At 35.1% G+C, this 24,474-nt stretch overlaps 2 protein-coding genes across 2 annotated transcripts; one reads left to right on the top strand and one right to left on the bottom strand.

Moving 5' to 3' along the window:
* Positions 1–3,400: 3,400 nt before the first annotated feature.
* On the top strand, positions 3,401–11,728 carry LOC114739806 (fimbrin-5-like). The gene is given in 15 exon segments (XM_028927884.1): positions 3,401–3,779; positions 3,935–4,105; positions 4,394–4,442; positions 4,445–4,631; positions 4,740–4,911; positions 5,028–5,066; positions 5,208–5,276; positions 5,401–5,517; positions 5,879–6,090; positions 6,408–6,563; positions 6,691–6,890; positions 8,494–8,651; positions 9,439–9,535; positions 9,657–9,748; positions 11,168–11,728. Coding segments are annotated over 15 exon segments (2,016 nt in total). The 5' UTR covers positions 3,401–3,692; the 3' UTR covers positions 11,378–11,728.
* Positions 11,729–20,718: 8,990 nt separating this feature from the next.
* LOC114739787 (uncharacterized) lies at positions 20,719–21,489 on the bottom strand. The gene has a single exon (XM_028927868.1). It carries the CDS (start codon positions 21,487–21,489, stop codon positions 20,719–20,721), a length of 771 nt encoding a protein of 256 aa, XP_028783701.1.
* Positions 21,490–24,474: the final 2,985 nt, after the last annotated feature.

Consider the following 24,474-nt stretch of genomic DNA (forward strand, 5'->3'; position numbering starts at 1 on the left):
AAAATTTGAATAGGAGCCAAGGAAGTGATAGGCTGATAGTAAAACAAAAAGAGGCAGATGAAAATAATAACAGTGCATATTATGATGTAAATATATATTTGTTATTTAATCTAATATTTTAAATATTACCTTTATAAAATACTTTTTATAAATAATATCAATATTTTTGTAAAATTTCCTAAATCATATCATCACCGGTTTGATATTAGTGATGATTAATAATATTTTTATGTTATTTTAATATAACCGATCTGATTTCGAGTTGACCTCAATGTAACTCACTAACCTTTGAATCACTACTTTGACTAGTTTAGTGTTTGATTCAATTTTTTGTTCCTTGCTTGCTATTACTAGTTTAATTCAGAATTTTACCCATTGAAATATACTTATTTGTCCTCTTTGATCCGTGTTACATGTGAAGTTTTAATATTTTAATATTAAATTATGCTCCTGAACTTAGGACCATGCATAGATAATTTTCATAAGGTCGAAAACTTTACAATGAACCCTTCTAAACTCTTATACATATAACTATCATATAATTAATTTTATACATGTTTTATTCACACACAAAAATAAATTTTTGGGTGTATAATTAAGAGTTGAGAAAATCCATAAAAACTTGAAAGCTCATGGAAGTTTATTATTAAATTATAAAGATTAAATGGTTATTTATACATGATAAAAAGTTTATGAGATTTTTGTGCAATTTAGTCATATTTTAAAAATGTTAACTTTTTATGCTAGGGACAATTAACGGTTATCATCGTATTAGAAGCAATTCTGTTTGAGGTACTATCAGATAATAAAATGTTAATCTTTAAGATGCTTAAATATGATCGTTATCACCTCTATTAATATTTCATAGGGTAAAAGTATAATTTTACTCCTAGTCTAATTTTTCAGGTGCAATTTTACACTGATTTTTTTAGTAGTGCAATTTTATCCATAATTTTTTTATAGTGCAATTTTATCCTTAATCTTTGGGTACACAAAAAGATCATGGATAAATTATATTATTTATATTACTAAAAAGATCAGAAATAAAATTGTACGTGAGAAATAAAATTAGGGGTTAAATTACCCCATTAGCCTATAAATATGTGGGCTAACTATTGACCTTGCAAGATTGGGCTAAGCAAGTATTCTGGCCCAATTCAAACCCATCATTTTGTAACTCTTTTAACTCTTTTTTTTTTTTTTTCCCTTTTTTTTCATATATACCTGGTATTCCAGGCTAGTCCCTTATCACCGGAAGCTCAATAGTCCAGATTAATTCAAATTCGAGCACTTAGGGCCCTTTTCAGGTGGTACCTTTACCACCTGTGCTGCTGCGTTACTAAGTCTTGAATTTGAGACTTTTGATTAAAGTAGAAACAACTCTCTTACCTGTTGACCTAACGGTTTTAGTAGTAACTTTTTAGTGGTAAAAAGCAAGTGAGTAGGCAAGACTTGTTAGTGATAAAACGTAAAGGCGCTTTTGACACTACATTCCAATTTTTTGGCATTTAGGTCCTCTCGTAATTTGGTTTAAATAATTAATATTTGACAATTTATTGAAAATTGCATTGGTCAAAGGTTGTAGGTTCAAATAGTTTATTTAGAATAATATAATCTAATTAAAATATAAACAAAATTTTATATATAACCCTACAAAAATTATATTTAAATAATGAAGGCAATATTCACAAGCAAATAAAGCGTTAATACAATTTTCGTCTCTTAAGTTTGTCCTCATTTTTGTTTTGGTCTTTCAAGTTTCAAACTATAGGTTTTGATTTCTTAAGTTTCTTTTCATTTAAAACATTAGTCCCTATAGTTTAATAAAAAATTGGACTATTCTACCCATTGAGGGACTAAAATCTATATTTTGAAATTTGAGAGACAAAAAACCAAAGTAAAAGCAAACTTGAGAGACCAAAAATTACATTAACTCACAAATAAAATGTTAATATATGAATTACACATAATAATAAAAAAAAAGAGTGAATAAAGTACAAAAATAATTGGCTGCTATTTTTTCTTTATAAAGTTATATATGCTTTTTTTGACAAAGTAAATTATTTTAACAATTATATTTGAACAACTAACAATAACAAAATAACAAGTATTCATATTATAAGTGAATTTATTAGTATATATACACATTTTAACAATTAATAATAAAGTAATTTGTGTCAATATGGAAAATTACAAATCCTGATTTGCATTATAAGAGCCTATGGAGAAATTTATAAGTGTTCGCGGGTAAAGTTATAAATGCACAAATGCTTGATCAATTTGAAGAGATTAAAAAAATTACTAAATTATTTAATTATAACATATATTATATAATCTTTCTAAAATATTTATATGTATAATTAGATTACATATTAATTTATAAGTGAGTCAAATTAATTTTAAAAAAATGATATTTATAAATATTTTAAAATAGTTTAGTAATTTCTTAATATATCTTAAATATATCTTATTAGTCTATTGTATCGTATATTAAGGGCCAGAAGTAGTACTAAAATATTTTGATTCATTTCTGTATAGTTTTGAATTGTTTTTATTGAATTAACTTGCAATACTCATTTTAAAACTTTGAATTGGGATCTACAAGCCAATTAACATGCTTTTTCTTTAATCATGCATTTTTTGAATTATCACCTTATCTGATTATATTAGTTCAACGTTTAAATTTAAATACATTGAAGCGTTTCTAAGTAGTTTGAATTGTTTTTACAACTTGCAATACTCATTTTAAAAATAATCACTTCACCACATACTTGATTACTACTCAAAAACCAAATATTCTTTGAATGGGAAGCTTTTCTTTAATTATAATTTGAATATCAAATGATGAATTTGTGAAGAATGACTCCTATCATGTTGACTGATTTTTTTTCCTTCTGCACGAAGATTCCAAAAGAAGGACAGGTAAAAATGGAATGTGAATTCAGAATTCAGAAATGGAAACAGAGAAAAAAGCTGGAAATTAGGTAACAAATGTAATGAGAAAGAGGCAAGGGAGAAGAAAACATGAAGGAAAAAGCATATGCGTTGCCTCAACGACAAACAATGAATTGAACGCGGGCTGCTACAACGCCGTGTGCGTCTTTGACAACCAGAGAAGAACTCTGGTTTCTATCGCCCACACATTTTTCTCGCTTCCCATTTGGCTTATTACCGACCCAATACTCTCTCTTCTCTCCGCTCTCTCTCCTCTTCTTTGCCCTATCAATTCCTGAAAGTCACTGTCGAGTAATAATTTCGGTTTTTGCTTGAGTTTCTGAGTCCACAAGGTACTTCTTTTCGTTTCCTCGCTGAAATGTTTTGCTTTTTTTTTTTTTTTTTTAATTTAAATTTTTGCTCTTGCCTGTATTTCATCAGGGTTTTGCTGTGGTTCTTTCAATTTTGATTTTTTTTTTCTTATTGAGTTTGCTTGATCGCGGCTTGGGCAAATCTACTGTTCGATCAGCTTAGTGTAGTTAGATGCATATCTATTGTCGCAATTGGAAGTCTAATGTGCTTGCCGCATTGCTTTACGTTCATAAACGAATATATATGAGTTGTAGTTTATCATCTTTTCGATCTATTGAATTTCATTGACTTACTGAGACTATTATCTATTCGTTTAAAAATGTAGTTGAATTCTGCCGATCATTTTTCCTTAAAGTGTTTGATATTTCGCTCCAACCAAGTTGAAGATGTCTAGTTTTGTGGGCGTTCTTGTTTCTGATCAGTGGCTTCAGAGCCAATTCACACAAGTTCAGCTTCGAAGTCTGAAATCAAAAGTAAGCGTCTTTTTCTTTTCTTTTCTTTTTTGTTTTGGGTTAACCTAAATCTATCTTGGCTTACTTTGCATCAGTTTCTTTGTTTCCTTGAAAATTAAAATTGCACAGTAGCATGGAATTTTGGAGCTGACATTACTTTTTTATGTTGCTTGTAGTTTGTATCTGTGAAGACTCAATCTGGACGAGTCATAGTGGGAGATTTGCCACCTCTGTTTAAGAAAGTAAAAGCTTTCGATGACTTGTTCAATGAGGATGAGATTAAGGGGGTCTTAATGGAGTCATATCAAGACATGGATGAAGAAATTGACTTTGAGACCTTCCTTCGGGTGCGTTCTTTTAAAAAGTTGACGCTTTGGGATTCTTTTCTCAGATGTTATTGTTCCTCACATTCTTCCTTTGACGATGAATGTATATCTCTTTTCAATTGAAAATAATGTGAAATCTAGTTAAAAACAAAATTGCCATTCAATTCTCAATGGCCTCTTGGAAACATATGCAGCTTACATTGAAGTGGATACCTAATTTTGTGTTCGTTCATATGTCTATGCTATGATGGGTACTTGTTTGTGGATTCTATGTTTATTGGACCAAGAACTTAACTAATTGACTGGCAGGCATATCTAAATTTGCAAGCCCGAGCAATGGAGAAATCTGGCAGTTCCAAAATTCTTCTTCATTTTTGAAGGCAACAACCACAACTTTCCATCATACTATTAATGAATCTGAGAAAGCTTCTTATGTTGCGCACATTAACAGTTATTTGGCGGAAGATAAGTTCATGAAGCAGTTTCTTCCCATTGATCCATCAACAAACGCTTTATTTGATCTTGCAAAAGATGGAGTTCTCCTATGGTAGATCTGTTGGACCCCACTTGATGATCAGGAGCTATTTTATCACTTCTCCAAGTTTATTGCAATTGATTGCTCATGTTTATCCTGTTAATTAACTGTTCCCTGCAGCAAGCTTATAAATATCGCTGTTCCTGGCACCATAGATGAGCGAGCTATTAACACAAAAAAGATTCTTAATCCATGGGAGAGAAATGAGAACCACACTCTTTGCCTCAATTCTGCTAAGGCTATTGGGTGCACAGTAGTCAATATTGGGACACAGGACCTAGTTGAAGCTAGAGTAAGAGCAATATCTCTTTTCTTTTCTTTCTTCTCTTCTTCCATCCATTTTTTCTCTCGTTTTGTTTTGATCATGTTTGTGGTAGTTCTAACTTTCCCTATTTGCTTATCTTGTAGCCACATCTGGTACTTGGCCTCATTTCACAAATAATTAAGGTAGATTGCTGAAATTTGGACCTTTTCGTATCTATATGCTATGATTAGTAGATGAATTCATTATTCATTAGGGAGAACAGAAGTTTTTGAAATGCTTCCACTAACAATTATGTCTGCCTTTCCATATGCTGGCAACTTCAGATTCAACTGTTGGCTGATCTCAATCTGAAGAAAACTCCCCAACTTATGGAATTAGTGGAAGACAGTGAGGTTATACATTGATTTCATGTTTTTCCTCTGATTTGATTTGTATTTTAGCAATGTGATGGTTTCTACCTCTTTTTAGGTTGATCAAATACATTTGTCTTTTATCTGATTATAAATATATTGGCAGGATGTTGAGGAGCTCATAGGTTTACCACCTGAAAAGGTTTTATTAAAATGGATGAATTTCCACTTGAAGAAGGCTGGATATGAGAAGCAGGTCACAAATTTCTCTTCAGATGTAAAGGTGAGGAAACTTCAAGGTTTTTGCTGACTTAGTTGTACGGGCAAAATTCCATTTGACTGAATCCTTTACCCTGTGACAGATAAAATTATGAATGAGAAAAAATGGAGCTAATGTTACATTACAAATGTTCTATATCTTTGGGCACAGTTCTTACAAATGGTAAATAGACTCTGGTAGTTGTCAAGGAAAGGGTTCGCTGTTCAGTTTGTTATTATGAAAGATGCTGACTATCCAGTAGTTGTATTTCTAGCTTTTGAAGCATATAGATCATATGTTATGAATAAAAAGATTGGATTCAATGGTAACTTGTAAGTTGAATGAGCCTATTATGTCTGATCACTGATGGTGTCGTTTCTTTTAGGATGGAGAAGCTTATGCATATTTGCTTAATGCTCTTGCTCCTGAACATTCTGGCCCAGCATCCTTGGCCACAAAAGATCCAACTGAAAGAGCAAACATGGTTCTCGAGCAGGCAGAGAAATTAGATTGCAAGAGATATCTCACTCCTAAGGACATTGTGGATGGGTCACCTAACCTTAATCTTGCATTTGTTGCTCAAATTTTTCAGCATAGGTATGCTTTATTTTTGAAAGCTTGCTAGTTATGTTGTATTCTATAGTTACAGTAGAAGTGCTTTAAAGTTTATGTTCCATAGATTCTTTGGCTATTTGCAATCTTTTTATTCACATAATGTTGCTATGAGGTGCCATGGTTAAGCTTCCTTTAACAGAAAGTGAGATGATAACATCATCATTTGTACATTATCACCTTTCATGATTAATTTGTCAAGATATGACAGAGTGTAGTGTTGCGTAGTAGGTTGTTTATATTTATATCATAACATGTGATTGTATAAACAAAATCTTTCCCTTATTTAAATACTTTTGTAGGAATGGCCTTACAGTTGATAGCAATAAAGTGTCCTTTGCTGAGATGATGACTGATGATGCACAGACGTCTCGTGAAGAAAGATGCTTCAGATTATGGATTAACAGTCTTGGAACTGTTACTTACGTCAATAATGTTTTTGAGGATGTCAGAAATGGGTATGTTTTAACTCCTGTATCTCTTCTGCTTCTTCCAATTCCTTTCAATATTTTTTCTCGTTTTTTCTAGTCATTTTTAAATTTTTCAAATTTTCGTTGTTGGTTATTTTTTCTTTCTTTTATGTAGATGGATTTTGTTAGAAGTTCTTGACAAGGTTTCACCTGGATCAGTCAATTGGAAGCAGGCAACAAAGCCTCCTATAAAAATGCCATTCCGAAAAGTTGAGAACTGTAACCAAGTTATAAAGATTGGGAAGGGCCTAAAGTTATCCTTAGTGAATGTTGCTGGTACTGATATTGTTCAGGGGAATAAGAAACTCATAATATGTAAGTTTAGCATTTATATTTTGAACTGTTGTGCTGTTTTACTGCTGGCAAAATTGGTTTTGTAATGTTTTTTGTTAGTGATCGATTGATGACAGTTTTACATGTCTTCTTCCACTCTTATTACTGGCAAATAGCATATGAATATGGCATTTATGCTTCAGCTGTAGAGTTGATAATCCTGCATTTGTACCTATCGCTGGTTGGTGATTCTATTTGCTGCGTTGAGACTGCACAATACTTGTACTCAGATACAGATCCGTTATTTTGAATTTCATGCTTGTTTGGTTTAGCTTGCCCTATGCCCTTGTTTAGGCTGGTTGTATGCTTTTATGGGGATGTCTTTGATTTCTCTCTAGTCCAGTGATGGAATGATGGATTGTGTATATAATAGTGAAGAAACCAATTTCCTCCATCTAACAGAACTTTTAAGGAAACAAATAGTGGGGGCAGCTTAGTCCTTAGATGCTAATATATAATTTTTCACATAGAACTGAAGATGATGCTTTGGTTTCGCCATCATGGCTGTTTGTTCACTTGAGCAAGTTTCAATTTTAAAATGGAAGAGTGGAGACAGTAGAGAAAGCCTTTGTAGATTGATTATGAAGAATGATGTCTTGTGACTTCTAGATTTTAGGGTAAAACATAGATTTGGTCCCTAGAATTTTGGTCGGCATGGGTCAAAATCCCTATATTTTTATTAAGAAATTAGTCCTTAAAATTATGGTCAACTTTGGTCAAGGTCCTTGGAGATGACATGTCAGTGGTGTAGCAATGATGTTTGATTATATTAGGAATTTTGACTAAAATTGACCAGAACTCCAAGGATTGGTTCTTTAATGAAGAAACTACGAGGACTTTGACCCCATTTGACCATAACTCAAGGGACCAAACACTGTTTACCTACACTTGACTTACACAAGCTGCAGACTAATGCTCCCTCATAGTCATGAATGACTTTTTGGAATAAATAGTTCTTTATTTAAAATAAGTAATGTGTTAAGACTCTTATTAACTTCATTATTAAGAAAATAAAGTCAATAAGCATATAATATAATAAATTATTTTAAACAACAAATTTCTTATTCTAAAAAGTCATTCTTGTTGCATTTTAAAGGGATAACAAGAACATAACGTTGATGAAGATGTTGAGATAGATCACAGATGTGTGTTTATAGAAGAAAAGATATATTCCTAATTGACACATGAGAAAAAGTTGGCATGGCATCTGGTGTGGGAAAAGTGGTAGAAAATTATTTAAGGTGGTTCAGACATATATAAAGGCAATTGGAGCTCAATTCCACCATTGAATTTGATTGCGCACCTGTGAGGAGGCTGAATAGACAGTTTTGAGTCATGTAAAGAGAGGCAGAGGAAGATAAAAAAACACTAAGTTATTGAATGAGAGCTTTTGGTGAACAATATGTTTAAAGATTTGCTCGTAGATAGAGAGCACATTGACATTGTGCAGTTGAGCCTCACCGAGTGGGATAGGTTTTGTTTGTTGTTGTTACTGACTTTATTACTACTTTGATTTATATATAAATATAATCTACTTTTTGTATATTGGTAAAACTTTTCACAAATTCTTTATCCTCCTGCACAGCATATTTGTGGCAACTAATGAGGTTTAGCATGCTTCAACTTCTGAAAAACCTGAGGTCACACTCCCAAGGTAAAGAGATAACCGATGCTGATATTCTAAACTGGGCAAACAGTAAAGTGAAGAAAGCAGGAAGAACTTCCCAAATGGAGAGTTTCAAGGTAACTAAGAACATGCAATTCTGATTAATATTATTTTAATACTAAGTTCCTAGTTTTCTACCTGTTAAATTTATTCTAATTTCAGTACTTGATTGATCATAGTGGTCATCCATGAAAATAAGTCAACTGTACATTTTTTAAAATAGATATTTTTCTGAACTGGAAATTATTTGTGCATTACGTAGTTAAATTTGCGTTAAACCTGGTCCAAGTTTCATGCTATCTGGTAACAATATGAACTGTGATTTGTAAAAAATTTTCAGTCGAGGAATTTTTCCATTAGATATGCTAGTCAATTTTAGATTAGATGGAGGTCGGTGGTAATGCAATCTCTAATTTCTTGAGATTTATACTTTGCACAACTTCAGAATAAAGGAAAATTTGGCTATAGTAAATAGTGATTGACGTTGATTAAATGTACTATGATCATTAAATGACTTCAAGAACTTGGTCTTTGTAAACTGTTTATCAAGTATTTTGTTTGCTTTGTGTTTCCTTTTCCCTTTTATTTGTGTTGAAATCTTCAAAGAGAGGTTATTTTAAGCTGTAGAAGAATGAGACTGTTCAAGGCATACTCGAGCACAATTTTGTGGCTTGAATCCGGCTCCAATTATTCATATATGGAAAACTTAATTTTAAATGAGAAGATATCCTGATAAATGCAGTTTTCACTGGGATTATTATTGAGACACATGTAGCCTTAATATGGATTTCAACGGAGCCTTGATCTTAATTATATTTTCTTTTTGCCGGTGACATTGATTTTAATCCCTTTTTCCTTCATCAGGATAAGAATCTCTCCAGTGGGATTTTCTTCCTTGAGCTTCTGAGCGCTGTGGAAGCAAGGGTGGTCAACTGGAGTCTTGTTACTCAGGGGGAGACAGGTAAGTGAACTACAATAAATTGATGATAGCACCTTGTAGTTTTTCTGCTGATCTTTATGTCCGATGTCTCACAGGGCACAATTTCACAAATTTTCTCATCGTTTTGTTATTTGAACTGCAGAGGAAGATAAGAAGTTGAATGCAACATATATTATTAGTGTTGCTCGAAAACTTGGATGTTCCATCTTCCTGTTGCCTGAGGACATTATGGAGGTAATCTCATCAATACTAAACCTCAGCTTAATAGAACAAAACTATAATGCGCTGTTTGCTATCTGAAAGTGGTTTCGAAGGAAGTGGAAGAGGGAAAGGAATGGAAAGTAAAATATGAAAATGGAAGTGAAATTTGAGGAAATCTTATATAATCTTATCTATTTCCTTGGGTCTATAATATAAGACGTTAGTTAAGCTTTTTCACAAATCAAGAAATATTAGTCAAGTCACTAAATATGTTTTAATTAGATGTAGGTTACCTATTTTACCCCTATGAAAGAATGTAATTGAAAGATTCTCTCATCTCTCCTGCATTTAAAACTCCCTCTCCTCCTCATAACAAGGGATAAAAGTGAAAAGTTTAATTATCCTGTCAACCTCTTGTATTTTAGACCAAAATTTTCTTTTAGAAGACTTATTATATTTTGGACCGGAGGGAGTATGTGCATTATGTGCATTTATAATAGGGTCAAGGTGCAAATTTATTCTGAAAGTTTTTACTCCGAAGCACTGGGCACTCAGAAGTTTTCAGGTGCAAATTTGTCCTAGTGGTTTAAAATCATGTAGCATTTTTGCCCCCACTGTTAAAAATATTAATGGTCAATGTCACTATTTTAACAGTCAATATTAACCATTTATAATATCAAGAGACTAAAATTTAAATTACTCGTCAACTTTTTTTCCCAATAAAAAGAGAGCAACCTGTAATCGTCCTGCGCCAGAATTTTGCCGACCACTTTCATCTCGTAACCCCACCGACCACTGTGAACCTTCACTTTCACAGCCCAGAGCCTCCAGCCATTGACAGAGAACCCACCATCTTCATCTCATAGCCCTCTTCTTCATGGGCAACTTGCAGCTTTCACCCTCACTCTTGATTCTTCTTCATATCATCATCAACAATTTCACCATTTCAGAATGCACTTACATAACAAAAATTCATTATCACAGTTGATGAATGATACTTGAGATTGAGAATCCCGTCACGTTTGCAGTCTTTAGTGTTACGTGGCAGTTAATAGTTGTTAGTTTGAGTGTTATAGCTTAAGTGAGCTTGATTGAATAGAAGTTCCATTTCATTCTTTTCTTCTGTGATTGGTCCCACTGGTACCAATTAATGTTTGTGATATTTGGCTTTTGGTTTTGAAGTATTTCTATCTACCAAGCTGGCAAGCTCCTTGTATTTATACTTGAAACTGACTTTCCTTTTACATGATGGATACTATTTTGATACTAAAGTTTGTGATTGGTACCGCTTGTATTTAGTGCTTAACATATGAATTTGATTAGATCAAACCCTTTTTTTTTTTTTTGGGGATAAAAAAGCACTGATTACATCAAACTTCATTAGTTACATTCTTATCATTGGATTCACTTAATTGGCTTGATCTAAGCTTGTTTTGCTTATAACCTTGACAGGTGAACCCGAAGATGATACTTATGTTGACTGCTAGCATCATGTATTGGAGCCTGCAACAACCCGAAGACAACGGCATTCCAGAGGTTACAGTAGATGAAGAAAACAAAACAAATTTAGCTAATGAGGTATCAGATTTAGCCATCGATGACGACGACGACGATGACGATAACAAGAACGACACAGTTTCAGAGAAAATTGAGACCCAATAGTGATTATTAAGAAAATGCAAAATACGGTCTTCTCATAGAACAATAGCAGGAAGATGCCATCCAAATTTCTCGATGTTCTTGGCACAAGAAGAAATAGCCTATTTTTTTTATACATATATTTTAGAAAAATTACACAGAAGAAAAAAATCCTGTAAATTTTTGTTCAAATTAAAGCCTTCGGTTGTTAGCTATATTCTTTGATGGAAATTATATACAATTGGTCCCAATAATTAGATGGGAAAAAGAGGCATTGTTTTATTTTCATAGCGGAATCACTTTCATTTATATATGAACACACACAGTTGAAGTTATATGAAGAATTGATTGTGATGTACTTTATCAGACTTCCAAGAAATTTTATGTTTTTAATGTACAATGCAGCCACTGTTTAATTTTTAAAAAAAGTTTTTGCTCGTAGGATTTTGTCCTCCATATTTTTCTCTCATTCTTGTTCGTTTCTAAACTAAAAAGGTGTTTGGCAAACTTTAAAAAAACATTTTGAGCCTCAAATCATAGTTTGGCTTGAAAACCATCTAAACACCACTTATTTTAAGAAAATTCATGGTTTGGTTCAAAACAATGATTTCAGCCTGAGAAACCAAAGTTCCAGAAGAGGTGAAAATTTTCGCTTTTCCATGGCTGTTGGGACAAATTGGAGAGAGAAAATATAGTTAGTATGTACAGTGCTATGCTTTTTCTTTAGGAAAAATCACTAACAGGTTCCACAGAAGGCAATTTATTACTCTGAGGTCCCACGAAATGTCAAAATCACTGACAGGTCCCAAGGGACCTTAGAGTAATATTTTCGTTTTGTAAAATGACATTACTGCCCCTTATATTCCAGATTCACATTTGCTCTGTCATTACGATTTACAACCTCAGCAGCGACTATTAACAACCTAATGAGAGGGCATTAACAACCCTAACAGTATCCGTTAACAACTTACTTTATAGAATTATATAACCTCTACATAAGAGTAAATTATAACCAAATAATATAATACAACAACTTTAACACTAAAATGGGAAGCTTTTTGATATCATTAAGAATTTTAACTAGATCCAATAGGATTATAGTAATATTTTAATGCGAATATCCATTTACAATCTCAACAGCGATTATTAACAACCGAATGAGAGGGCATTAACAACCTAAGCAGTAGCCGTTAACAACTTACTTTATAAAATTATATAACCTCTGCATAAGAGTAAAGTATAACCAAATAGTATAATACAACAACTTTAACACTAAAATGAGAAGCTTTTTGATATCATTAAGAATTTTAACCAAACCCAATAGGATTATAGCAACATTTTAATGCGAAAATCTATTTACAATCTCAACAGTAAGTATTAATAACCTAAGGAGAATTGTTAACAACCTTAGCAGTGTCTGTTAACAACTAACTTTATCGGATAATATAACTTCTAACTATAACTAACTAAACTATAACTAAATAGTCTTAAAGTTAATCTTATATAGTTGTTAGAGGTTATATTATCCTATAAAGTCAATTGTTAATAGATACTGCCTAGATTGTCAACAGCTCTCTTTGGGTTATTAATACTCACCATTGAGATTGTAAATGGATTTTCGCATTAAAATGTTACTATAATCCTATTGGGTTTAGTTAAAATTCTTAATGATATCAAAAAGCTTCCCATTTTAGTATTAAAGTTGTTGTATTATACTATTTGGTTATAATTTACTCTTATGCGGAGGTTATATATTCTATAAAGTAAGTTGTTAACTGATACTGCTTAAGTTGTTAATGCCTTCTCATTCGGTTGTTAATAGTCACTGTTGAGGTTGTAAATGGATCTTCGCATTAAAATATTACTATAATCCTATTGGATCTAGTTAAAATTCTTAATGATATCAAAAAGCTTTCCATTTTAGTGTTAAAGTTGTTGTATTATATTATTTGGTTATAATTTACTCTTATGTAGAGGTTATATAATTCTATAAAGTAAGTTGTTAACGGATACTGCTAGGGTTGTTAACGCCCTCTCATTAGGTTGTTAATAGTCGCTGCTGAAGTTGTAAATCGTAATGACAGAGCAAATGTGAATCTGGAATATGAGGGGCAGTAATGTCATTTTACAAAACGAAAATATTACTCTGAGGTCCCTTGGGACCTGTCAGTGATTTTGACATTTCGTGGGACCTCAGAGTAATAAATTGCCTTCTGTGGGACCTGTTAGTGATTTTCCCTTTTCTTTACTGTAACAGCAAGATTCTGACGCTCATGAAAAAAAAAAGGGAGGGGAGGTTCAATGGAATTATTTATAATACTCTTTTTATAATTTTGATATGAAATTATCAATTTTTAAAAAATATATTTAATTTTATATTTCATATACACTAATTATTCGTTAATCATATAACTAATAAATTACCCTTACGTATGTTTATTCAAATTTTCAAAAAATATTATGGGACTTCGTATTTAAAATTTTTAAGGTAAGATAATCATTTTTCTATAAACATATTTAATCTTATATTTTATAAATATGTACACATTAATTATTAATTAATTATATTTTTCATATATGATTTATTATGTTGGAAAAACTATTTTTTGCAAATTTATTATTTCAAAAAAAATTTAAATTTAAATATATCTTTTATATAATTATCATACTAACTTATGTCTTTTTTAGTAATCTATATTTAAAAAAAATACTTCTGATAATAATTATCCAGACACTCTTATTTTATTAAAATCATTTTTTTAAAAAATCCATTTTTTTAAAATCTATTTTCAAAATAACTTTTTTCTCAAAAGCTATTTTCCAAATCATCGTTTGGTTTTATCTAAATACCTTCTAAGCATAGTTGTCTCTAATTTATTGGTTTATTCTTAAAAGATTTGGACAACTGACAAGTTACTCAAATTTTGGGTTTGAAAAACAAACTTCATCAAGTTACTGGCTGGACTAATTTTTAGGGGAAAATGACATTGAGGTCCCATGGAGAACAAAATACATCAAATAGGTCCCCTGAAATCTGATAATGTTTTTGAAGTCCCAAAGGGACTCAGATGCAATTTTCAGAATCTTCAAATGACTTATTTGCCCTTACTATGATTTCCCATTCGAAATTGCTTTGACTGAAAATTTGAAACCCTGTTTGTCGTTCGTTCGAAGAAACCGTCTGGCGCCTTCGTGCTGTTCGAAATCGTTCGTGCGAAGAATCCGGCCACAACCCACCGTGCTGCTTCAAATCTACTCACAACCCACCGAAAATCGTGACCGAAGTCCTTGAAAGCCTGTGGCGGTGGCTCTGTTTTGGTGGAGCGAAGTGAAGCATAGCGGAGCGAAGTGCTGGTGTTGGAAGCGAAGCGGAGCGAAGCGGAGCGAAGTGCTGGCGTCTCCGTTCATCGGTGTTTGAAGCAAAGTGGAGTTCGTCCTGGTGTTTGAAGAGAAGTAGAGCTCGTCCTGGCGGCGCTGTTGATCGGCGTTTGAAGCGAAGTGGAGGTCGTCGTTGTGGCACTGTTCATTTGCATTTGAAGCGAAGTCGAGCTTGTTGTGGTGGCTCCGTTGATCGGCATCAGAAGCGAAGTGAAGATCATCGTTGTGGCTGCGGTCATTTGCGTTTCAAGCGAAGAGGAGTCGTCCTGGTGGCTCCGTTGATCGGCGTCTGAAGCAGAGCTCCTATTCTCACAATTTCTTTTCGCACACAGAGGCATTGTCGACACTGAAGAAGGTAAAATCATATGAATCAGAAAAGCATGTCTTGGCAGTTTGTTGTTGCGTTTGATCATTGCTGAATATTTGCATCAAATACGGCTGGATGCTTTTGATTATGCTTGGCCCATGTTTTTTTTTTCCCTTGACCATAAGATGGTATGCGTATTGAAGCATGTTTAAAACAATGATACATGATGAGGCATTAGCCTTCTAAAAGCACTTCCAAGAAGGCTTGTAAGAAGAATGATACATGATGAGATGAGGTATGAAATGCGTAAATGGTAAATAACTAGAATATGATAATATGGAAGAATCAGATTTGAGGCTGAATAATTGATGTGCCTTGTTTGGAGTTCAAAGTATTTGTCAAGATTGTTTGGTCTGTAATTGTTACTACTTTCCTTTTTGGGATTTCTATTATCATATTGATGATTGCGTGTGAATTATGCATGATGCAGCCTTTCATTTATTGGTGAAAAATTGAATCTTTTTATCACTAATTAAGCGTTTCATTTGTTGACATACTGAGAAACCTGGAAAAACCCCTCTTTTGGTATATCTTTCTGGAACTAGTTTGAGAAGTTTGTTGTGGTCTGAAAGAGTTGGGGTTCAGCATTTGAGCAGAATTGCCAGATGGGGAAGGATGCACAAAGAAGCAGTAATTTCTCCGGTTATGCCTTGTTTACGGAGGAATTCTACAAGAAAAGCTCAAAGAAGTACAAATCACTTGAAGCAGGAAATGCACAAGTGAGAAAGGCATGGGATAAATTATCAGAACAACAAAGAGAGGAATATTGTGAAAGGGCTAAGGCACAAAGACCTCCCACCAAGTCCAAGAAGTATATTGTTCCTTTCTATACAAGATGTGCACCAAAACAATTCATGCAAGTTTGCAAGCACATCAAAGAAAGGAAGGAACTGATGGATAGGCTGAAAAAAATAGGGTTTGACAAGTTGGTTGAAGTGTGTTGTCACACAATTCAAAGAGAATTGTGTGGAGAGTTTATGTCTGCAGTTGATGTTGCATCAAACAACATTTCCATAAGAGGGAAGACAAGGAAAATGAGGGCAAAAGATGTGCATGAATTTCTGGGGCTACCATTTGACGGAGAAGAGATTAAAGTAGTTGTGAATAATGAAGATGAAGTGTTCAAGCAGTGGAGGATTGTGTATGGCAATATTCCATACAAGAAGATAGCATCATTGTTGACTGAGGAGAACCAAGATGAAAATTTTGAGGTGCTGTTTGTCATGTATGCATTGGGAACATTGTTATGTCCTAATGCAAGTATTTGTGTGGGTGATTATTTGTTGAAGGTAATACTATCAACAAAGGATAGATTGGATAAGTTTGATTGGTCCTCTTATGTGTTGCATGAACTATATAAGGGGATTGGAGTGTACAAGAAACAATTGGAAAAAGGCAAGTTGACTGAGAAGAAGAAGAATGTGCCAGGTTGTCTATACTTCCTAATGGTAAGTGCTACAATAATTTGTATATTTCTGTTGTCATTTGATGGTCTGAATGTTGTCAATGGTTGCTGTTAACTTATCATTCATGTCACATGCAGTTATATTGTCTACAAAATTTTCCATTGGGAGAAACAAAAGCTGCACATGTAAAGGATGCTGTTGCATATTGGGATGAAAAGAAAGTGCAGCAAAGAGTTAAGGAGGAGAAGGAAAGCAATCGAGGACTCTTGCATCCGGCAAAGCAATCCACCAAATTTGATCCTGAAAATTTAACTCACCCGGTATGTGGACTTGTGGGCTTAATGATTAATTTTTTGTTTTTCTACTGTTGCTTACTGTTCTGAATTTGATTTGTATAGGAGATCAAAAAGACATATACTCGATTAGTGTCTATGCTGGGGGAGGAAATGATGGCCCTTCAGTCAAGACTAATGGAGGGTAGTGGCAATGCAAGTGAAGAGGACAAAGATGAGGCAGAAGAATCTGAAGCAGAAGAGGAAAAAGTTGAGAAAGAAAGTGATTCAGAGGATGAGGAAGAAGATGACAGAAATGAAGAAGAAGAATCTGAATCACAAGATGATAGGAATGAAGAAGAAGAGCAAGAAGCTCAATCAGAAAAGGAGATGGGTGGACAAGAATCACATGACAAGGAAAAAAAAGAGGATGAAGAGGAAAAAGAGAAGGGAAATGAGGACAAAGAAGATGAAGAAGAAAATAAGAGAGAAGAAGAAGATGAAGAGGACAAAGAAGCGGATGAGGCCACCCAAGGGGAAGGGAGCGAACATGTGAGGAAATCTACAAGGGTGATAAGTAAGGGGAAAGCTCTTAGGTCTCCATTTCTGGAATTTAAAAGCAAGGCTGGGAAAAAGAGAACAATTGATGATAGGCAAGCTTTATTTGACATGTGCACAGCAAGGTGTAACCATGAGGAGCAAGAGCAGTAAGTATTATGTTTTGGTGACCAATTTTGTATTATGTTACAGAATTTACTGAATTTACTAACTTCATAATTGTTTCATTTGTGTTAGATACTTTGTATCGATGTATGGATACTTCCTAACCCGTGGTGAGTTGCAATGTCTCCAACGTAGAAGATGGATAAACGACAGGGTGAGTCACACGTACATAGTTAATATCAGAATGAGTTATTGCATGCTAAGGAGTTGTAATTTGTTTGTACTTGCAATTTCAGTTTATGACTATGGTGGCGAAGACATTCGTTGGAGATCAAAAGGAAAAAGATGGGCGAGTCAACCGTCATATATTTTCTGCAGATTTCATGCAGAAAATGGTGGCGAATCCTTTAAGGTGGAAATGGGAGGACCATGAAAAAGAAATATTACCTGAATATATTGGATACAATATCGGGGATTGTGATTTCATTTTTGGTCCTACTCTATTTGAAGATCATTGGTTTTGTTATGTTTTTGAGACAAAGACCATGACCTTCCACGCCCTTGACTCGTTGGTTGATAGCATCACATTCATGAGATTACAAGCCGAGGAAGAAGAAGCAAAGAAGAAGGGGGGTGAGCAACAACATGACGCAAAGAAGAAGAAAAAGAGGACAAGTAAAAGGCAGTTCGACCCCAAACAGTTCATGGCAACACAAACTGTGAGTAGTTATTTACAGCTTTTATACTTGTCAATGACTATTATAATTGTTAGTAGCAGTCTGCATAGTTGTCATTACATGCTCCAGTAGTTGTCACTGGATGCTATACTAGTTGTCACCGGATGATCTGTTACTTGTCACTGGATGTTGTGCTTGGTGTCACTGGATGATTTGTTACTTGTCACTGGATGATATATTATTTGTTAGTTGTCACTGAATGATCTGTTACTTGTCACTGGATGATATATTAGTTGCCACTGGATGCCCTGTTAGTTGTCACCAGATGCTCTGTTAGTTTCACTGGATGCTCTGTCCCTTGTCACTGGATGCTATGCTAGTTGTCACGGGATGCTCTGTTAGTTATCCCTAGATGCTGTAGTAGTTGTCATTGCATGCTCTGGTAGTTGTCACTAGATGCTTTGTTAGTTGTCACTGGATGCTCTGTCCCTTGTCACTACATGCTCTGTGAGTTGTCACTGTATGCTCTGTCCCTTGTCACTACATGCTGTCGTAGTTGTCACTGGATGCTGTGCTAGTTGTCATTGCATGCTCTGGTAGTTGTCACTGGATGTTGTGCTTGGTGTCACTGGATGATTTGTTACTTGTCACTGGATGATATATTATTTGTTAGTTGTCACTGAATGATCTGTTACTTGTCATTGCATGCTCTGGTAGTTGTCACTAGATGCTTTGTTAGTTGTCACTGGATGCTCTGTCCCTTGTCACTACATGCTCTGTGAGTTGTCACTGGATGTTCTGTAGTTGTCACTGGATGTTCATTATGTGCGTGTGTGTTTTTTCCAGATGAACTGTTTCCATTCGATGCTACGTGCTGTTAAGCCAGAATTGTTTGCCAATGAGGACGAAATTGACAACGAAGTGAAATGGGCTAAAGTCTATGTGCAGAATGATACGTAAGTGTAGATGTTCTGTTCGATTGTGTTATGTTGTTTTTGTTCACAATAACAATTGCAAGGCGCTAACATATTCAATTTGCTTGGTAGTGATTCATGTGGAGTTCATGTTATCTCTTGGCTACAAGAGTGGGATGGCACCGTTCGGGATGATGCAGGATATACAATGCCACGATACTCTAATGATGAGCTACAAGAGTTGAAGGTTGGCTGTTTGTGGTGGTTGGTAACCCATCCAAGTAATGAACATGGGAGTCAAGTGATGTCGATGCTATCGGACTACAACAAGACCAAGAAGAGGAGATAGAGTGGTCTATGAATTTTTTGTTCTCTTAGCCCATGATATGTCTTGTTAAGATGATTAGCAAATAGGTCATTTTGTAACAAACTCATCAGGTTATGTTTATAATATTATTACCTTTGTCATCACATTGTAATACTAATTTGTTAGGGTTTTATTACATTCTTAATTATCCAAAACAACGTCAGTTATCCAAAATAACAACTAATATAACAGGAGTTAATGACAAGTAATATAAGAATTTCATAACAAGTCACAGTGTTCCATTGACAAGTCACAGTGCACCATTGACAGGTCATGGTGCCCTATTGACAAGTCATAGTGCAACTATTGACAAGTCACGGTACTCCATTGACAAGTCACAATGCTCTCTTGACAGCGACCATTGACAAGGGACAGTGTTCACACAAACAAGTCATAGTGCTCCATTGACAAGTCACAGTACCCCATTGACAGGTCATGGTGCCCTATTGACAAGTCATAGTGCAACCATTGACAAGTCACGGTACTCCATTGACAGGTCACAATGCTCTCTTGACAGCGACCATTGACAAGGGACAATGTTCACACAAACAAGTCATAGTGCTCCATTGACAAGTCACACAGCTCCATTGACAAGTCATAGTGCAACCATTGACAAGTCATAGTGCAACCATTGACAAGTCACAGTGCTGTATTGACAAGTCACAAAGCTCCATTGATAAGTCATAGTGCTCCATTGACAAGGGACAGTGAAGCCATTAACAAGTCACAGTGCTGCATTGACAAGTCACAGAGCTCCATTGACAAGTAACCGGATAAACCATTGACAAGGGACAGTGTTGTTATTGACAAGCAACAGTGCTCCATTGACATGTCACAGAGCCACCACTGACAGGGGACAAGGGAGAGGTAAGTTTTTGACACTTCATTAATAATGATTATATATAACCATACAACCAAAATATAATATGACAAAGTGATTGTAAATATCATTTCATGGTCAAAAAGGTTATGTTACTTGAATTCATGTTGTTGACAACTTACATCAGCAAATTCATTGACAAGTCGTAGTGCAATGATTGACAAGTCATTACAGGTCTAGTGACAACTCAGGGTGCAGGTAATGACAACTAAAATGACAGTACAATGTAACATGCCAATTCATAGCCAACTTTCATTTACACTTTCATATACATGAAACTACACCTATTTCACAACCCATCCCAAAAAAAACATAGGGGTTGCATGTCATAATGAAACTAACCAGTGGTGTGTATCCATTTACAAAAAATTTCCTTCACACCCATTTACAAAATATTCTCTTCACATCCATATACAAAAAATAGCTGACTTCAATATGTTCTCAGCTGGGATTTGGGTTCTTGCATGTCTTGGCAGTGTGTCCAGGCTCTTTGCATCTTCCACAATGATAAACCTTCTTATTTTGGAACTGAGATTCTATCCTATTAATCCTTGGCCTTCCTGGAGGCCTTTTGGTTATCGGTGGATGCAAGAATGTTTGGGTCAGCATATGACTCACAGTAGGTGCATCAGGCTGTGGGCAATCATGTGTTGCAATTGGCCTCATGCTATTTGCATATATTTTCTCCTGTGTGGACAATTTGTAACAATCATCTACATAATCATACACACTACGGTGAACTAGTTTGATTGCTGCACAAGCATGTGGACAAGGTATTCCACTCATTTGCCATGCCAAACATGTGCATCTGTGAGAAATCAGATCAACAGCAACATAGATGATGCGTCCCTCACGTATTGTCTGCACCGAAATATGGTCATCACCATAATATGTTGCCTCCATACACGCACCTCTTGCTATTTGTTCCGACAACTTTGATTCAATATTGGGTCCTACACCATTTTTCCAGCTTTTCATCCCCATTTTGCTAGCAACCATCTTCTTGGCCAACTTCTCTTGATGCTCTTGTATCAAAACCGGCAAGGCGTGCTTCCTTTCTTTCAACATCCATGCATTAAAAGACTCAGCAAGATTATTGGTGATGTTATCCCATCTCTTAAAAGGAAATTTACTTTGCGCCCATCTATCCACATCCCCATGAGATTCAACCCATTGTGCCAATTGAGGACAAAACAATCTTAAATTTCCCATTGCAACATTAAACTCATTATCATGCCTTGCATATGCAATTCCATCAAGTAAATTAAGTGCATTCTCCTTGTTATTTTCTGAGGTCCGTCTCACACCTCTATTGATTTTCACATACTGCGCACTATAATTTTCTTTCACATGTCGATAGCAAAAAGCATGTCTATCACCATCAAATATGTCTTGACAGCACCGATAATAGCATTACTCCGATCTGAGACAATTGTCACTTGTGCTGATCTGGTTATTTCTTTCAGATTCTGTAGATACCAAGTCCATTCATCATTTGTTTCCCCGCTAACAATACCATATGCTAAAGGAAACAACTCATTGTCTGCATCAAATGCACAAGCTGATAATAAAGTTCCTTTGTAAGGACCACTCAAATGACATCCATCTATATAAATAATTGGTCTGCAACCTTCCACAAAGCCTTTAATTGAGCATCCATATGCAATGAATAGCCTCTCAAATCGGTTGCTATCTGAGCCTTCCCATCTTGCAACTGTGTCAGGATCAGTTTCCATGAGTCTCTCACACATCCAAGGGATTACCTTATAAGAATCTTCTACTCGACCATGTAATTCCATTACTGCTCTCTTCCTAACCCTATATGCTTGAGTATAGTTCAATTGCACTCCATATTCTTTATACAAGTCCTTTCTGATTTCATTAGGACTCTTGTCAACATTGCACCTCAAGTCATCAATCACAATCGAAGCAGCTAAATTTGACCTTCCTGAGTGAGGTACAATTAAGTTGTCCTGTGCATGATGAATGTGTTCACTTTTGTACGTTCTGATAGTTAAAAACTCAGTATCTTGATGTGCTCCCATTGAATATGCACCCATATACCATGGACAACCATCAACCTTGCACTTCACAATGATCTTTTGCTGATTATTCTTAATGAAAACGTACGAAAACTTCTGGCATAAGCTGTACTTGTATAATGTTTTCCGGAGAGTAGTGGCATTTGGAAATATTTGTCCTTCTCCAATAATCAAATCCTTCCATTTTGTGGAATTCATTTGTGGTGTAGGTGTTGGGATCATTTCAACAGCACAAGGAATTGATTGTGGCTCTCCAATCACATCAAATAAGGTAGGTGGAGACATAGACAATTCATTGACACCTCCAAATGATTGATCAATCCTGCAAAAAATGACAAGTCAGGGTGCATGTATTGACAAGTTGGTAGCAATACAGTAACAACTGACATACTAAGAAATCACAATAACAGTTTTCTTAAACTATACTTACACATCTTGCTCCTCCATTGTATTATCTCTTGTTGCTTCTATGTGGTCCTCATTTTCATTTTCTTCGACATACACATGACCACTTTCTTCATTGAACTTTATCAAATGTTCCACCCCATCATCATCTACCAACTCCACAAAAGTTTTTTTATCAAACACAACAGAGAATTTCAGAAGAAATGAGTTGCTTTCTTTTCCAGCAATTGATGATATAATTTCTTTCAATTCTTCATAACTTGTGCCCTCCTTTACATTGGTTGTTCTTACACTACCTCCCACATATCTCATATTATCTTCTCCATCATTTATAAACTTTCCCCCTATGTGAACAAAGCAAAATAGATGTTTTCCAGACGTAGTCGCCATCAGTAACTGAAACCTGCATCAACCAGCACGCAACTGTCATTGACAACTTAAGGAGCTACATTGACAAGTGTAGCGGCACACATTGACAACAATCGCGGCCTGATTGACAACACAATCCCATTTTGTGCTAAGGGTTTCTACCCTCACTAACCTTCATCTTTTTCTTCCTTTGCCACTGAACTAGCATCAGAACAAAGGAAAACCACCCAAAAACAACCCAAAAACAGAGCACCCATTATCATTCTACACACCCAACTTAAATCACAACACACACCAACAAAAAACACAGCTTTTCCATTCATTAACATCTGAATCCTAAACCAAAAACACAAGCTTTGAAATACCATCAGTAACTGAAACCTGCATCAACCAGCACGCAACTGTCATTGACAACTTAAGGAGCTACATTGACAAGTGTAGCGGCACACATTGACAACAATCGCGGCCTGATTGACAACACAATCCCATTTTGTGCTAAGGGTTTCTACCCTCACTAACCTTCATCTTTTTCTTCCTTTGCCACTGAACTAGCATCAGAACAAATGAAAACCACCCAAAAACAACCCAAAAACAGAGCACCCATTATCATTCTACACACCCAACTTAAATCACAACACACACCAACAAAAAACACAGCTTTTCCATTCATTAACATCTGAATCCTAAACCAAAAACACAAGATTTGAAATACCATCAGTAACTGAAACCTGCATCAACCAGCACGCAACTGTCATTGACAACTTAAGGAGCTACATTGACAAGTGTAGCGGCACACATTGACAACAATCGCGGCCTGATTGACAACACAATCCCATTTCGTGCTAAGGGTTTCTACCCTCACTAACCTTCATCTTTTTCTTCCTTTGCCACTGAACTAGCATCAGAACACAGGAAAACCACCCAAAAACAACCCAAAAACAGAGCACCCATTATCATTCTACACACCCAACTTAAATCACAACACACACCAACAAAAACCACAGCTTTTCCATTCATTAACATCTGAATCCTAAACCAAAAACAAAAGCTTTGAAATACCATCAGTAACTCAAACCTCTATCAACCAGCACGCAACTGTCATTGACAACTTAAGGAGCTACATTGACAAGTGTAGCGGCACACATTGATAACAATCGCGGCCTGATTGACAACACAATCCCATTTCGTGCTAAGGGTTTCTACCCTCACTAACCTTCATCTTTTTCTTCCTTTGCCACTGAACTAGCATCAGAACAGAGCAAAACCACCCACAAGCAACTCAAAAACAGAGCACCCATGATTATCCTACACACCCAACTTAAATCACCAACACACACCAACCAAAAACACAGCTTTTCTATTGATTAACTTGTGAATCCCA

The sequence above is a fragment of the Neltuma alba genome, unplaced genomic scaffold (assembly GCF_004799145.2).
Source record: "Neltuma alba isolate B1F8T4 unplaced genomic scaffold, ASM479914v2 tig00000490_pilon, whole genome shotgun sequence".
In the NCBI taxonomy this organism is placed as follows: domain Eukaryota; kingdom Viridiplantae; phylum Streptophyta; class Magnoliopsida; order Fabales; family Fabaceae; genus Neltuma; species Neltuma alba.

Coding starts and splice junctions, on each gene's coding strand:
- LOC114739787 (XM_028927868.1), bottom strand. CDS start 21,489: ATGGGAAATTTAAGATTGTTTTGTCCTCAATTGGCACAATGGGTTGAA.